We start from the raw sequence: 15078 nt of genomic DNA on the forward strand, positions 1-15078 counted from the left end.
AATGGTCTCAATCTCAACTGACCACGCCTGACCAAAGATTTGGGAAAGTTAAGGGTCCAACAGCTAGGCCTCAACAAATTGTTACAATCTGGCTGGAATTGAAACCTATTGTCCAAGTTCATGTAGGATAAGCTTCCTTGCCCCTTTTTTTAACCTATTACCAACCCTTTTTTTTTAAACCTAAATCTTTGTCAGATGGTAGATAGTCTCACCTGATGATGTGGTACCATGTGTATCAACAGGAGAAGATCCAAATTTGTTCTTGTGAACGTGAGATGAAAAAATTATTAAAAGTATAAAAAGGTTTGTAATTAATAGCCGATTTGTTCTTTCTTTTTTCTCTCTTCCAGTCTTGAAACCTTGACCTAGCTAGAGCTTGGGATTTAAGATTCAAAGCCACAATGACAAATGTAGACTAATTTTAATCGTAGATCCTAGTAAGGGAGGAGTCATTTCAAAACAAAAATATACGCCACACTGTGTTTCTTTACAACCACTTGGTAATCTCTTTATGTTTACTTGCAACAACTGAATATAGGAATTAAGGAGACATTTATTTATAACATATGATAAAACTTGTTATTCTGAGACATCACGTGGTTGGTGAGGGCATTGTGTTGGATGGAAATGCTGACCAGCCATGACGGTATGGGTAGGTTGTGTGAAAGTATAGATATACACCCTGTGAAACGTGAATACATAAACACACCCATGTGTGTGTGTATATAAAAGTAGTATCCAGTGATGTATCTATCATTGATCCTCAGGCTGAGGTGTTAGAAAAAGAAGTTGAAGAGAGTGTAAACTACTCAGGCGCTTGAACCTTTGCTTACGTTTCGTAGTTGGAGGTACTATCATTGTAGTATAAAGCAGAAATTCATGTGTATTTTGCTCTGCTCCCAAGTTACTTATATACTAATTCCCTCCCTTTTAACTACTTTTAAAAGGTAGATGACATTAAACAATTACTCCAACAAAATAATTAAAGTTTGGTAAAAGTAGTTGATTCGGTCACAGCTGATGTGGAAATCGCTGTCTTTTTATCGGATGCCCACGCGGATGCCACTACCCTTTTTGCACCACCACCACCGCCACCATCACCACCCTCCTTTTCCCAACTTTAAATACACCTCTCAGCCTCTCTTCCAACCTCCCCCTCCCTCTCTCCTCATTCTCTCTCTAAACTTCTCACCTGATCAGGTCTTTGCTTATAGATTTGTATTACTGTTATCTGCTTTCATGGGTTTCTCTATGGAATACTCGGGTTTGGCAGTGGCAACAACCCATGTTCTATACAAGGCAGCTTTTGTTTTCGCCGTGACAAGATGGTTCTTGTCTTGGGTTCTCAGACTCATCAGAGACACAGATGTTGGTATCTTCCCTTTTTTCTCATCATCATCTTCCCCTGATTTTCTGCAACAAGCGCAGTTGGATTCATCTTCTTCTCCTTCTTCATGCTCAATTTCTTCCAAGCTGGTCCGAGATAGTCTGGCCTTGACCACATTCGGAGACATTGCAGCTCATAGAGTGCACCAGAGCTGCGACACTTGTGCAGTGTGCTTGGACCGGTTGAGAGAACGAGATGAGGTGAGAGAACTGGGCAATTGTTGTCACATATTCCACAGTGGATGTCTCGATAGATGGCTCGACCATGATACCCATAAAACTTGCCCACTCTGTAGATCCCCATTGCTCACAACCACCATTTTATCTTCTTCTTCGCAAGGCTTGTCCCAGCAACAACCCAGCTGGGTCGTCGAGCGATTACTCTATCTATTCGGCGATGATCTGCTTCATTGATTTTGTATACATATATAAACATGTTTATATATACTTGATGATGAAGTAGAAGGGACAGGATTAAAGTGAGTGAATTGAAAGTAAAGGGTTAATTTTGCAATTTAATGGGGAATAATAATATGAAACTCTGTTGGAGTTGTATGTATATATATATAGCTATGGCTATCTACAAGACTGAACCAAGATTGTTTTGAGGTTATTGTATGTTGAGTTGAGATGTGTCACAATATGTTTGTTGTAATTCCCATTTTGACTATAATTTAAACTGAATTCATTTGCAACAATATTTTGTGTGAATGTTGTCAACATTCAAGTCAGTGATGGAATTTATAAGCAAATGGCAACAATCTAACAAATTATCATGGAAAAAACCTATATCTCTATAGAAAAATGGATTAACTAATTGGAGATCTTCTAATCAAATAACATTAACTGCTTACTCAACTTAGATGCTCACTTTTTATTTTTCTTATTTTTTCTTGAAATTACTATAAAACACTAATTTTATTTTAAATAATTTCTTAGTAAAAACTTTTTATGTTGTAACATAGGATTTCAATCTTGAAAATTTCAGGGTTGTAACTTTCTTCTTGCAACTAGGGTTGTACAAGAAGCCGATGGAACCGGAGAACCGAACCGAATTGAATCGACGGTTCGATTACGATTCCACATTGATTTGGTACCGGTTCCGGTTCCAAAATTTTGGAATCGGTGAGTTTTGGTTCGGTTTTGGTTTCAGAGTCTTTGGGACTGAGCCGAACCGGTTAAATATTATTGTGTATATAATATATATTATTTTTAATTTATACAATATAATTATAACATATATTATAATTATTTGGATTAAATATAGAGTGGTTTGATGCATTGTGAATCTTCAACTATTTCTAATAACCAACATGCCAGTGACGTAGCGGTATCATACCCCTACTTCCTAAAGGGAAGTCAGGGATTCAAACCTCAGTGGAGGCATGCATGTATGAGTACCAACTAAGGATAAAAAATAAATAAAAAATAAAAAAAATATATTTTTAATATATTATTATTTTAATGTTTACATAAAAAATAAAAAATACTAGTGATCATTACTTTATTAGCGCAAAGAGTTTGGTTCTTGCAACAACAGTTTATATAATAAGCATTTATGCATTAATTTAAATAACATATCAAAAGTATAATTTTTTTTTGAAACAATGTATTTTTTCTAATTTTTATAATGGGAATCGTAGAACCGAATCGAATCGAACCAGTCTTCACGGTTCGGTCTCATTCGGTTCCATGTCCTAACAATTCTGGTTCCAATTTTTTTAGAACTATTGGGAACGGTTTCGTTCAGTTCCGATTCCACTAAGAACCGTATCAAATCGGACCGTGTGCATCCTACTTGCAACCACTGTTATATTTCCTTGTAATAAAATTACAAAAACTCTTGTGCCATGTTTGGCGGCATGGAATTAGAATTAATGAAATTGGACAAATTTTTTGTTCAATTTTCTAGTTACTTTTTCTCTAATTTCAACAATTTCAGTTTCAAAACTTTAATTTCGTGTCGCCAAACATAGCCTAGATCTCAAATCAAATTTGTGTTGAACTAATTTTTTAAATTGTTAATTGTAAAGCCAACATAGAGTAGCAGTGATAAAAAATAAAAAATTGACTATTGAAATTGATTAAAAACATAACTATTTCCCGAAAAATGGTTTATCTTTGTTGCTGTAACTTTGGATTTTAACCCTCGGTCAAGATTTCAAAATTGATAAAAGTCAAAAAAAAATGAAGAAAAAAAAAAAAAAAACAAGTTGATGAATATATATGTGTATGATGTCAAATTTTTTCCCCTCCATCATAACTTTGGCCCTCTAAAGTTTTGAAATTAATTATCATAGAAAAATGGATTAACTAATTGGAGATCTTCTAATCAAATAAACATTAATTGATTACTCAACGTAGATACTCTTTATTTTTCTTATTTCTTCTTGAAATTACTATAAAACACGAATTTTATTTTAAATAATTTCTTAGTAAACACTTTTTATGTAGAAACACCATATTTCAATACTCAGAGTTAAAACTTTGTTCATGCAACTAGGGCTGCAAAAAAAATAGGTGGAACCGGAGAATCGAACTGAACTGAATAGGCTGTTCGATTCCGGTTCGACATCGGATCGGTACCGGTACCGGTTCCAAAATTTTGGAATTGTTGAGTTTTGGTTCGATTCAAATTTCAAACCCTTTGGGACGGGATCGAACCGAACCGGTTTGGTTATATATTGTGTATATAATATATATTATTTTTAAATTATACAATATAATTATAATATATTATAATTGTTTGAATCAAATATAGATTGGTTTGATGCATAGTGAATCTTAACTCCGTCTAATATATTATTATCTCAATGTTTGCATTAAAAAAAAAATACTAATGATCATCATTACCGCGAGATGTTTGGTACTTGCAACAACGGTGTAGACATACTAATTAACGATCTTCAGTAAGCATTTATGCATTAATTAAAATAACATATCAAAAGTTTTTTTTTTTTTTTTTTTTGAAAAGGTAAATAATCTATTTTTTCTAATATTTATAATGGAACCGTGGAACCAAACTAGACCGATTTTCACAGTTTGGTTCCACGTCCCAATGGTTTCGGTTCCAATATTTTTTAGAAACGTTGGGAACGGTTTGGTTCAGTTCTGGTTCCAACAAGAATTGTACCAAACCGGACTGTGTGCACCCTTACTTACAATGCAGTTATATTTCCTTACAAACCGGACTGTGTGCACTCTTGTACTATGTTTGGCTGTATGTAATTTGAATTGGTGAAATTTGATAACATTTTGGTTCAATTTTATGAGTTATTTTTTTTCTAATTTCACCAATTTTAATTCCAAAACTTCAATTCCATACTGCCAAACATAGCCTAGATCTCAAATTAAATTTGTGTTGACTAATCTTTTTAAATTGTTAATTGTCAAGCCAACATAGAGGAGTGATAAAAAAATAAAATATAAAAAAAACCAACAACAAACTGACTACGAAATTGATTAAAAACATAACTATTTCACGAAAAATAGTCTATCTTTGTTGGTGTAATTTTGAATCTTAACTCTCAAGTCTCTCGGTCCAGACTTCAAAATTGATAAAAGTAAAGTTAAAAAAAAAGAAAAAAAAATTGAATAGAAAAAAACAATTTGACGAATATATGTGTTGTCGAATGATGTCAATTTTTTTCCTCTTCATCATAACTTTGGCCCTCTAAAGTTTCGAAATATATTTTTCTAAGAATATATCTTCACGCCTCAATTAGTGTATTTGCCAACTTGTGTGTATTCCCTAAGTTGACCTTAAAGTAAGAAAATGCTTTAAGACAAAGCAAAGACACGTCGCTAGCTAAGAAGATATACCGTCTAAATCAGCTTTGAGTAGGGAGGGTAGGTGGTTGCCCAACGTCTTTTAATAACTGCCGTATAGGGGTTGGATTAAATATAAATTATAAAATTGTTAGCATGAGACCAAAAGTTGGTTCCACTTCGAAAGTCTCAAATTTATATTCTCAGTATTTTGAAGCTCAAACAAAAAAGATATACAGGTCATTTTTGCTTTGGATTTTTCGAAAATATTTTTACTATTTAATAAAATTTATTATCGTATACTTGATTAAGATTTACATGATTTGATAAGGAAATAATTTTGGGTCATCACAAATCAGAAACAATTTATTTTAAATCTCGTATTCTGACATTTTGCTGTTTAATGTTTAATTTGGATTTAACTGATTATAAAAAAAAGAAAAAAGAAAAATGGAAAATGTTATCACAGGGTCTCAAACATGAGCTAGCACATCAATCCAATGCTACTGTATGACTAAAAAATAATAATACAAAATTGTAAAATAAATATAAGTCTTTAATATACATTCTCAAGTCGTGAGGAATCTCTCACTGGGTTGCATCTAGTGCATATAATTGTGCATTCTCATCCTAACCTTAATCTATAGAAACTAAATAATTGAAAAGAAAAAGAAAAAGAAAAAGGAATAGACATATGCTAAGGAAATAATTTTATTTTTGATGTATATAATAGAAAATATAAGTTCAAATATTGTTATTTAAAAAATTCAAGAAAAAATTATTATTCAAAAAAGAAAAGAAAAAAAAACAGACAGAATTTTTTAACTAAATTTATAGAATTGGTCAAATTGCAGTAAACCCCATAACATGACTTAGTGGAGATACTTTAGTAAAAGCCCAACGTTAAAAGAAAATTTACTGCACTACAAGGTAAGGGATTTAACATTTATATATTTGAATTTATCATATAAAATATAGAAATGATTACTATGATAATGGAATTATTTTTATTATTTTTTCTTCAGTAGATTTGAAAATTCGAAACATAAGCAATAACGAAAAGGTGTTGAATGAGAAGAAGTCTCAATTAGCAAGAAATTTTTACTCGGGCCGGATTCATTAGGGCCGTGGCCTATATAAGGTTCCCAGTCCATACTTACTTGAAACCCAAATTTGATTGGAAAATAAAAATCAATCCATAGGGAAGTCTTTGGCCCAAACAAAGATTGACGGTCCATCATCGACAGTCCCTCAAAGGGTCTCACGGAGTCACAGGCAGGGGTCAATCGCAATCAGGACAAATCGGCGTTTTCAACCCTCAAATTCCTGCAAAACAAACAACACTCTGTATAGTCGGATCTTGTAATGTAATGGCACCTTCACGAACCACTCAAATCATCAGTCTATGCGGGTCTTTTCCATAGTTCAACACAGGCATTACCCTTGTTGATTCCTCCTACTCTCTCTAGTCAACTGGTAAGCCCATTTCACCATTTACATTCTCTCTCTTTCTCTCTCTCTTTATATAATCATTTTTTTCAATGTGAGTGCGACCCCAGTTGAAAATTTCTCAAGAATTTGAGTTTTAGAGCCATCCCAGTCTTGATCTGTTTCTTCTTCTTCTTTTTGTTATTTTCTCTCTCTTGTACTGCTCACCTGCTTCATTAAAGTGGTAGATGGGTTTTTTGATTGTTCTCTGGAAGATCTAGAGAGAGAGAGGGGCTTTGCAGATCCATGTTTACGAGCTTTTGGTGGGGGAAGTAACCCCTTACACTACATTATTACTGTTTTGGTGATTATTGCCCTTTTGGGTTGTTTTATTTTTTTATTTTTTATTTTTGCATAGTAGATAGTGATAATTTTTTTTCTTTTTCTTGTCATGCTATTATTAATTCTTGAAGTGCATGCTACCTTTTATGAAGCATTTGTGTGTTTTTCTTCTCATGCGTCAGTTGGATTTGTACTGATCTGGGTTTGTTTCTCTCTCTCTTTCTGATTCTTTCCTTTCCTTTCCTTTTCCTTTTTAAAGAAACATACTTATTTCCGCACTCTGAGGGGACATTGTTTTTGTTGGACATTGATTGTTTTTGTTAATTCAATTCTAGTGGGCTTAAGAGGATTTTTAGTTACTATTTGTGAGTCCCTCAATATATATTGATCCCTTTTTCTCAACGTGTTCTTTTAAATTTCCTGCCCCTTTAGTGACTTGCCCTTCTCAAATGTATTTAACATAACTCGGAAAAAGTAAAAAATAAAAAAAGAAGAACAAGAATCGGGAAAAAAAGGTTACATAATCCCACAATTTTTTTTAATGAATTTGGCGTTGTGTATTTTATGGGATGAATATGTAAATATGTCGTCTGTGATTAAGAAATTACTTGTGATTTTTGATGCTAACGGGGCAATTTTATAGCTCATATTGATTTTCATATCATGTTTACTTCTTTTCTTTTCCCCCCTCAAACCTTGGCTTCAGGCTATGGAAAATTTGTCATCTAATGGGCATCGTTTTCGGAGAATACCACGGCATTCCTTGGCTGCTAATCTGAAGTTAGATCCATTGGTAAGTTTTTTTTTTTTTTTTTTTTTTTTTTTTTTTTCATATCGTGCCAATGTATTGAGTCTATTAAGATTGTAAGCACAATAATTGGTCTGGTTACATAAATCTCATTTTCTTTTTGATTTGTGGGTTTAGTTTCGAATGTTAAAATTTCAAATGATCTAATTTTGTCATTTATTATGTGGTTGGCCATTTTTTATTTATTTATTTATTTTTTTGAGGTCTTAACAAAATATGAGAACCTTATAAGCTGCTACTTTTGTTAGTTTTGGTTTTGTCAGACAATCCAATTAGTTAAGTATATATATCTATGGTTATTAATCTCAGTGATAAGAATTGGCTGCACATAATTTCTATCTTTTATCATCTGGTTTGCTTTACTTACATTTGTTAGGGCATGAAACAAACAATGAAACCCATGATTGCTCGACCTTATTAGATTATTTTTAAGTTTTAAATGATTGCAGACATTTGAAGGAAAATGGATATTTTGTAGATCACGTGCTGCTCTGCCTTGAATAATGGAAAATTTTCTTTCAAGCTAGCAAGGTTAGTAATACCTGAAAGGTTGGGGTGGGGGTTGTTAAATAAAGTGACTTACTAAGTTCAGCGGAAAGGAAGATGGGTTGAGTGACTGATATGCTAGTAGCCATTTTAAGGTTGACTTTGGTTTGGGCAAGGAGGTGAGGCAAGAGAGGCCAGCAAGGCAAATAGAAGGTAGCAGGGATTGAGATAAAAAGTATGCTCCCATGGGACCAAAGGGAAGCTCATGGTGCAGGTAGGTTGACAAAGCTGTATCTTGACAAGGGAAGGGGTTGAGATGTTGGTAAATTTGTTTTGTCCACTCCATCAGTACTTTGGGAATGATCAGTTCTCTAAGTATGGGGGGAGAGGGGGACAGGTGGTGTCACATTCTCATAACTTTAGTTGGGCTCCAACAAAGTGAGAATCTTGTAGGCCAGGGCGGTAGGAGGGAAACCATGGAAAGCAGGAAGTTTTGGAGGAGGGAAAGGAAAATGTTGATTGTAAGTCAATCCAGCACGTATGGTATTCAAAGGCAACGATCCGGATGCTTGGGTAACAGATAGACAGAATTGTCAATGTATGTTTCAAAGTTTTCTCTCAGGGCTTTTGTTTTCTGTGATATCGGCCTTTTGTGGGGATGTAAAGAGAATTCATTGTCAGGAGTATATTTGGTTGGGGGATTACCTTTTTGATCGTCTTTTCACGGCTTTTTATCTCTTTTCAAGCCCAAATAAAGGCCATTTCTTGTTTTATGGTAATAGTTACTTGAATGCCCACTGAGGGCTGGGTTCTCTGACTAATTACAGTTCTCTTTACAAATTTGTAATCATCAGATCGCATTTGGACTTTTGCCTAGATCTTGCCACCTACTTTTTGGGCGGGATAAGTAGCAGTTGCACCTTGCATTCGATGCCCTTTGAGAATCCGTGCAATTAATTACCTGTGTACATTGATATTCTCGTGTAGCAAATAGTTATAGACATAGCTACAATCATGGCATTATCCTCAACGTGAAATGTAAAAGTGCTCAAACAAAAAAGTGCAGGTCTTTAACAATTAAATCTTACTTATGGGTATCACAATCTTTATAATCAAAATTTTGCATTATAATAGCTACAATCATGGCATTATCCTCAATGTGAAATGTAAAAGTGCTCAAACAAAAAAGTGCAGGTCTTTAACAATTAAATCTTACTTATGGGTATCACAATCATTATAATAAAAATTTTGCACTATAATAGTGTGATAAGTATTTTTAAGTGTTAAGTTGTTGCCCGAATTTTTTTTCGGCCCGTTTTTTTGACCTGTTTCTCTTGTGGGTTGTGGACTCAATTCTAGAATTCTCTTGTAGCACGTATATAAGGGTTTGGGGTGTGTAATGAGACAACATTGAAAACCGTAGGGAAGAGAGAGAGAGAGAGAGAGAGAGAGAGAGCGCTAGGGTTTTGCGGGTTGAAAATGTCTTTATTTTCGCATAGTGAAATCTTTCGCCAGATCTTCACCGTGTACATAGGCTTACACCGAACCATGTAAATCTTTGTGTTCTTTGTGTGGTGTGTTTACTTTTCTAGTTGATTCTTGATTTGTTTTTGGTTCGCGTTTGTCGTAACATAAAGTAGTTGAACCACAAATGTATTAGGAGTAAATGTAATTTTTATTTGTTGCAGCTTGATGAAAATTTGGAGCAGTGGCCGCATCTGAATGAACTTGTTCAGTGCTACAGAACTGACTGGGTAAAAGATGAAAACAAGTATGGGCATTATGATAGCATTGGCCCCGTTTCGTACCAGAATCAGATATTTGAGGGGCCTGACACTGACATTGAAACAGGTAAGTTTGGCACAAATGCTAATTGGCCCCTTAAAGAAAATAATCATCTACCAGATATGCATAGGAATATCTTAAATGTGGTATCTGCCATATTCAGTTGAACAATTTCTTTATGTTTTTGGCAGGATTTATATTGTTGTTATATAGACTATAGTAGTAAGGGCACAAATGTCCTTGATATTGTACATAATCCCTATCATATACTCTCTTTGATCTGTCTGCAGAAATGCATCTTGCCAGTGCCAGGCAAACTAAGATTGGCGATAGCATTGAAGATGACGTCCCCAGTACTTCTGGGAGGCAATTTATAGAGGCTACTTTCTCTGACTCATCACGCTCTAAAAACTTAAAGGTAGCAATTCAATACGATGTTTATGAGAAATATGTGCAGCACAACGTCATTGCTTATTTATTATTTCTTTCCAAATTCCCCATGTTTCTGCAATTTTGGTCAACTCCAAAGGGGTGTGATACCACTTTGCTTCAGTGTCGACTATAATTTATTTATTTTCCAAAATCTAAGTAGTTTGTTTTCAGCATCTTGGTGAATCTCCCCTGCCTGCTTATGAACCTGTTTTTGACTGGGAGAATGAGAGGTCAATGATATTTGGGCAAAGGACTCCGGAAACTCATACAGCACAGTACGGCAGGTTTAGCAACTTTCTGTATTTCTCAAGCGTCTTTTTGTGTATATTATATATATATACTCATTTCTCTTCCCCACAGTGGATTGAAGATCTCTGTGAAAGTTCTCTCCCTATCTTTTCAAGCAGGACTAGTTGGTAAGATTTTACTGCTGGGTACTGGTGCTGTATCATCGTCGGAGTTTCTTCTTCACCAGATCCTGTCCTAATTTATTTTATTATTAGCTGCTTCAAAATCTGACACTTGGTCATTTTTTCTTGTAGAGCCATTTTATGGTACAATTTGTTTATACAACAGGGAAAGAAGAGATAAATTGTCCGAGGATTTCATCTTTCGTGTTTTACCAGCTGAGATGCAAGATGTAAGCTATAACAACTTTTCATTTTCTTTTGTTGAGGTGTGTTAATTGCTTGTGCTATCTACGCATCTCTGGCTTCTCTACCCCTCTCTCTATCTTTCTAAATGTTTTTTTGTTATGTGTGGGGTTCCCATCATCTTATGGGGACAACAATTTATTCTAAGCAATAAGGAATTTACTATTTTTTTTGGTCACCATTTCCAGGCTAGTAGTTCTTATGAACCTCGTGGTATTTTCTATTTAGATGCTCCATCAGCATCAGTTTGTCTGCTGATCCAGTTAGAGAAGCCTGCCACAGAAGAAGGCGGTGTTACTCCCTCCGCCTATTCACGGAAAGAACCAGTAAGTCCAAGTTTATAATTTCAGCATGTCATTTGTCTTGCTCAAAAAATGGTGTTAGTTATCTGTGAGATAAAAAATGCATGTTCTTACAATGCCATTAAAAAGTATATATGTATTTTTGTTATTGATGCATTTTAAGTACTTGAGACTTTTGATCGGCAAAAGACAAAGTCAATAAGGCATCCGCTTTTCAAGCATTGCTTTTTTGACAGAAGAACGGAGACCTATCGGATAAGTTGCTAAAATGCTTCTCTTGGACTGTACTCTTTTGAAAGTGACTATGTTGTCTATATCAGAATCACCTAGTTCCTTCGAATTAGGACTTCTGTTTTCCTCCGGTATGCTGCTCCATCATCGCAAGGACGACTCTCCTGTGTGCGGGTAATTCATCTGAATCCAATTAACTGAGTCATCTCAAACGAAAGAATCAGATTAGAAGTCGCGACGACCCGGCAGCATTCATGAGTCGCTCGTTCAGCTGTCCCTCGGAGACAAGGTCGAGCATTTGACAAAGGTTGAAGCCCCCATTTCTTAGATTTGACAGCTATACGCGGGAGAAAAAAATCCATAAAGCTTGGCAATTTTGGGAATGAATCCTATCTTTGTGAATTTGGGCAGACACGGGAGGCATAGCTAGCTTCTAGCTTTTGAACTTCCAATTGACCTCTTAAATATGATTCATTTTATAGAATATGTTGGTTCGAGTTTTTTTCATCATAATTACACATGCTGGTGTCTGCTGTGGATGTAAGGTGTCTAACATGGTTCTAACAGAATTTTTTACCATCAGTAAAAAGAAAAAAAAAAAAAAAATTTCCATCATAAGAAGAGGATGAATATTGATTACCTTTTTCAGGTTGTTGGCTGTACATGGATGAAAATGAAAAATAAATCAGTATACATGCAGAAACACCTACCTCTACCCTCATTCCCCAGTCTGTTCAATTTTTTTTTTTTAAAAAGGAGAACTAAGTTCTAAATAATCAATAACCCACATTGGTGTATTGCCACAGATTAGATATATTTGTTTCGGAAATGGTCCACCAATGATGTTTTCTCAAAAGAAGAACAAGCTTGCAATAATTCCAATGTTAAAGTTAATTGAAGATATGTAAAGACCCACTCCACCGCATGGTATGATTTTGTCCTGTTTGGGCCCGAGCCTACACGGTTTTGCTCGTGTTTTACCCCAAAAGGTCTCATACCAATTGGAGATAACACCACCACATATAAGCACTTTACGTTTTCCACATCCACCCCCCCCCCCCCCCCCCCCCCCCGGGGCCCAACGTCCTCGTTGGCCACACTTCTGGCTATGATACCATTTGTAACGACCCACTCCACCACATAGTATGATATTGTCCGCTTTGGGCCCGAGCCAGCACAATTTTGCTCTTGGGTTTTATCCCAAAAGGTCTCATACCAATTGGAGATAACATCACCATATATAAGCACTTTACCTTTTCCACACCCAGGCATTATGGGACTGTACACCTGTAGCTTGCCCAGCCAGTGCCACACGCCCGCCCACAAGGTTGCCACACGATAACATCCCACAAGTCATGTGGGCTATATATATATATGGGTGTGTATGTGTATTCCTTTTTCCTCTCTCATGGACGGGCTTCTTGGCGGGGGTGGATGGGAGGAGATGGGTGTTCGAATATTTTCGTTTTTCGTTCTATTGCCATTTAATAACAAATTACTGGATTATATTTCTGCTATTTGTTTATTGTATTCTTTTCGACTTAACAGGTTCACCTAACTGAGAGAGAAAAGCAGAAACTGCAAGTGTGGTCTCGTATCATGCCTTACAGAGAGTCCTTTGCTTGGGCCATGGTTCCACTATTTGATAACAGCATTAGTGCTGCTACTGGTGGGTCAGCTTCCCCTAGTAGCCCTCTTGCTCCTAGCATTTCTGGGTCAAGCTCCCAAGAAGGTGTTTCTGAGCCAATTGCAAAGATCACTTTAGACGGAAAGCTGAGTTATTCAAGTGGAAGTTCTGTTGTGGTTGAAATATCAAACTTAAATAAAGTAAAAGAAGGCTATACGGAGGACGCTCTCCAGGTGTGGCAGAAATCCAGTAATATATATGAAGTTCATTCTGTTGCTTTATTCTTTCTGTTTCCTATAGCTCATAAATAATGTGTAGGTATTCTAGATTGCTTCAGGTGCAACTTTATGATATTTATTTTTCTTTATTTACTCCTTTGGTTAAGTCTTGGTAGTGCTATAGTAGGTCATTGATTCAGTACAAATTAGTTGTCATTTGCCTGATTCTATAGTAAGGTATTTCTTTGGACGCATGGACATTTCTTTACTTCTTTTTTTTTTTTGGTTAGACACGGTTGGGGAATGATGGGGATTATGTTTAGGAGAATTTCAGGACACAACGGATAATTTGCAGTTATTTTTCCAAAAGGGCATTCCAATGCAATTTTAAAGCATATTATGGGTCAAAAGAAAAATAATATAAAGTTTTATAAAACAAAAATAACACTTTAAATCTAAACTAAAATTAGTGAATACATTCATGAAAAGATGAAAAAAATGAAAAAAATAATTTTTTTGTATATATAATAATATATTGTGTTCTTGTTTTATTGATGTATCCCTGCCGTGTCCTGTTTTTTCGAGATTTACCGTATTTTATTGTACCCATGTATGTATCTGTGCTTCACAGGGTCTGTCTATTTGAGGCTCAGTACTTGACTAAACAAAGCTGAGTATTTAACTCAAAAAAGCTTTGTATTGTTTTTGTGTTTCTTACTGATTTTGGATTATGATCCCTGTGGCAAACAAGTGATCAGGGTTAAGTATATGAGTAAAGGGCATGGGGTAATGTTGAAGCTAGACTTTTAGGAAGCTTATGGCCATGCTTATTGGGGATTTCTGGAGCATATAATGGAGAGGATAGATTCTGGCAGAATTGGAGGAAGTGGATAGAGTTCTGCATTGCCAGTCAAAATTTCTGTTCTCATAAATTTTACACACACGAGTTCCTTTGGGAGCTCAAGGGGACTAAAGCTCAGGCTCTTCCCTTTATTAATATTATTAAGGTTGTTGATTGCATGATTGGGAGGGAACAGGATGGTGGCTTGCTAAAGGGTTCTTAGATTGGGATTGCTAAGGAAAACCCCTTCACTGTATCTCATTTGTGAATGATACATTAATTTTTTAAGGTGCTGACTGAAACATTTTGAAGTAGCGAGCTGATATTAATTGGGAGGGTTAAGGGTTAGACAAGTTGCCAGCTATTATGGGGTGCTGGGTTGAGGCCCTTCGCGCTTCATCCTTTGTTCTTTTATTTAGGACTATCCTTAAGGCTTCCTTGGTTTAAGGTAAAGCGACTTGAGAGGAAATTGGCAGAACGGAAGGGGCAATGAAGGTTGAAACTAATAAAAAACACTTTGCCGAGCTTGTTTGCTTATTTGATCTCTGTTTACGATCCCAACCTTGTGGACAAGTGGTTGGGAAAGCTCTGAAGATACTCAAAGCTAGATGCAAGTAAATTTTTTTTTGCAATGCCTCTTATCTTCTTCAGATGGTGACCTAGTGTACTTGGTTTCCCATGGGTGAAGAGATTCAGAGATGAGACAGGCAACACAATAATATTCTCACACCTATACCCTAAAAATCTCCGTTTCAGCTTTGCATGGTCAAA

At 35.5% G+C, this 15078-nt stretch overlaps 2 protein-coding genes across 5 annotated transcripts in view; both read left to right on the forward strand.

The window, feature by feature from the left end:
• The first annotated feature begins 928 nt into the window (after positions 1 to 928).
• On the forward strand, positions 929 to 2084 carry LOC132276983 (brassinosteroid-responsive RING protein 1-like). Its single transcript, XM_059778660.1, has one exon. It carries the CDS (start codon positions 1021 to 1023, stop codon positions 1798 to 1800), a length of 780 nt encoding a protein of 259 aa, XP_059634643.1. The 5' UTR covers positions 929 to 1020; the 3' UTR covers positions 1801 to 2084.
• Positions 2085 to 6376: 4292 nt separating this feature from the next.
• LOC132276984 (guanine nucleotide exchange factor SPIKE 1) overlaps positions 6377 to 15078 on the forward strand; it is a 49454-nt gene continuing 40752 nt past the window's right edge. Inside the window, exons 1-9 of one of the 4 annotated variants that reach the window (XM_059778661.1) lie at positions 6377 to 6630; positions 7631 to 7717; positions 9907 to 10069; positions 10294 to 10421; positions 10607 to 10719; positions 10796 to 10851; positions 10978 to 11075; positions 11277 to 11414; positions 13170 to 13481. In XM_059778661.1, the coding sequence (XP_059634644.1) occupies positions 7634 to 7717; positions 9907 to 10069; positions 10294 to 10421; positions 10607 to 10719; positions 10796 to 10851; positions 10978 to 11075; positions 11277 to 11414; positions 13170 to 13481 (1092 nt within the window). In that variant the 5' untranslated portion in view covers positions 6377 to 6630; positions 7631 to 7633. Of the gene's footprint in view, positions 6631 to 6687; positions 6906 to 6928; positions 6947 to 7630; positions 7718 to 9906; positions 10070 to 10293; positions 10422 to 10606; positions 10720 to 10795; positions 10852 to 10977; positions 11076 to 11276; positions 11415 to 13169; positions 13482 to 15078 lie in introns of those variants that run through there. The other 3 variants (XM_059778664.1, XM_059778662.1, XM_059778663.1) reach the window with 3 other exon arrangements.

Source organism: Cornus florida, unplaced genomic scaffold (genome assembly GCF_030987335.1).
Source record: "Cornus florida cultivar Cherokee Brave unplaced genomic scaffold, ASM3098733v1 CherokeeBrave_3.0.0_Hap2_Chr10, whole genome shotgun sequence".
NCBI classification, from domain to species: domain Eukaryota; kingdom Viridiplantae; phylum Streptophyta; class Magnoliopsida; order Cornales; family Cornaceae; genus Cornus; species Cornus florida.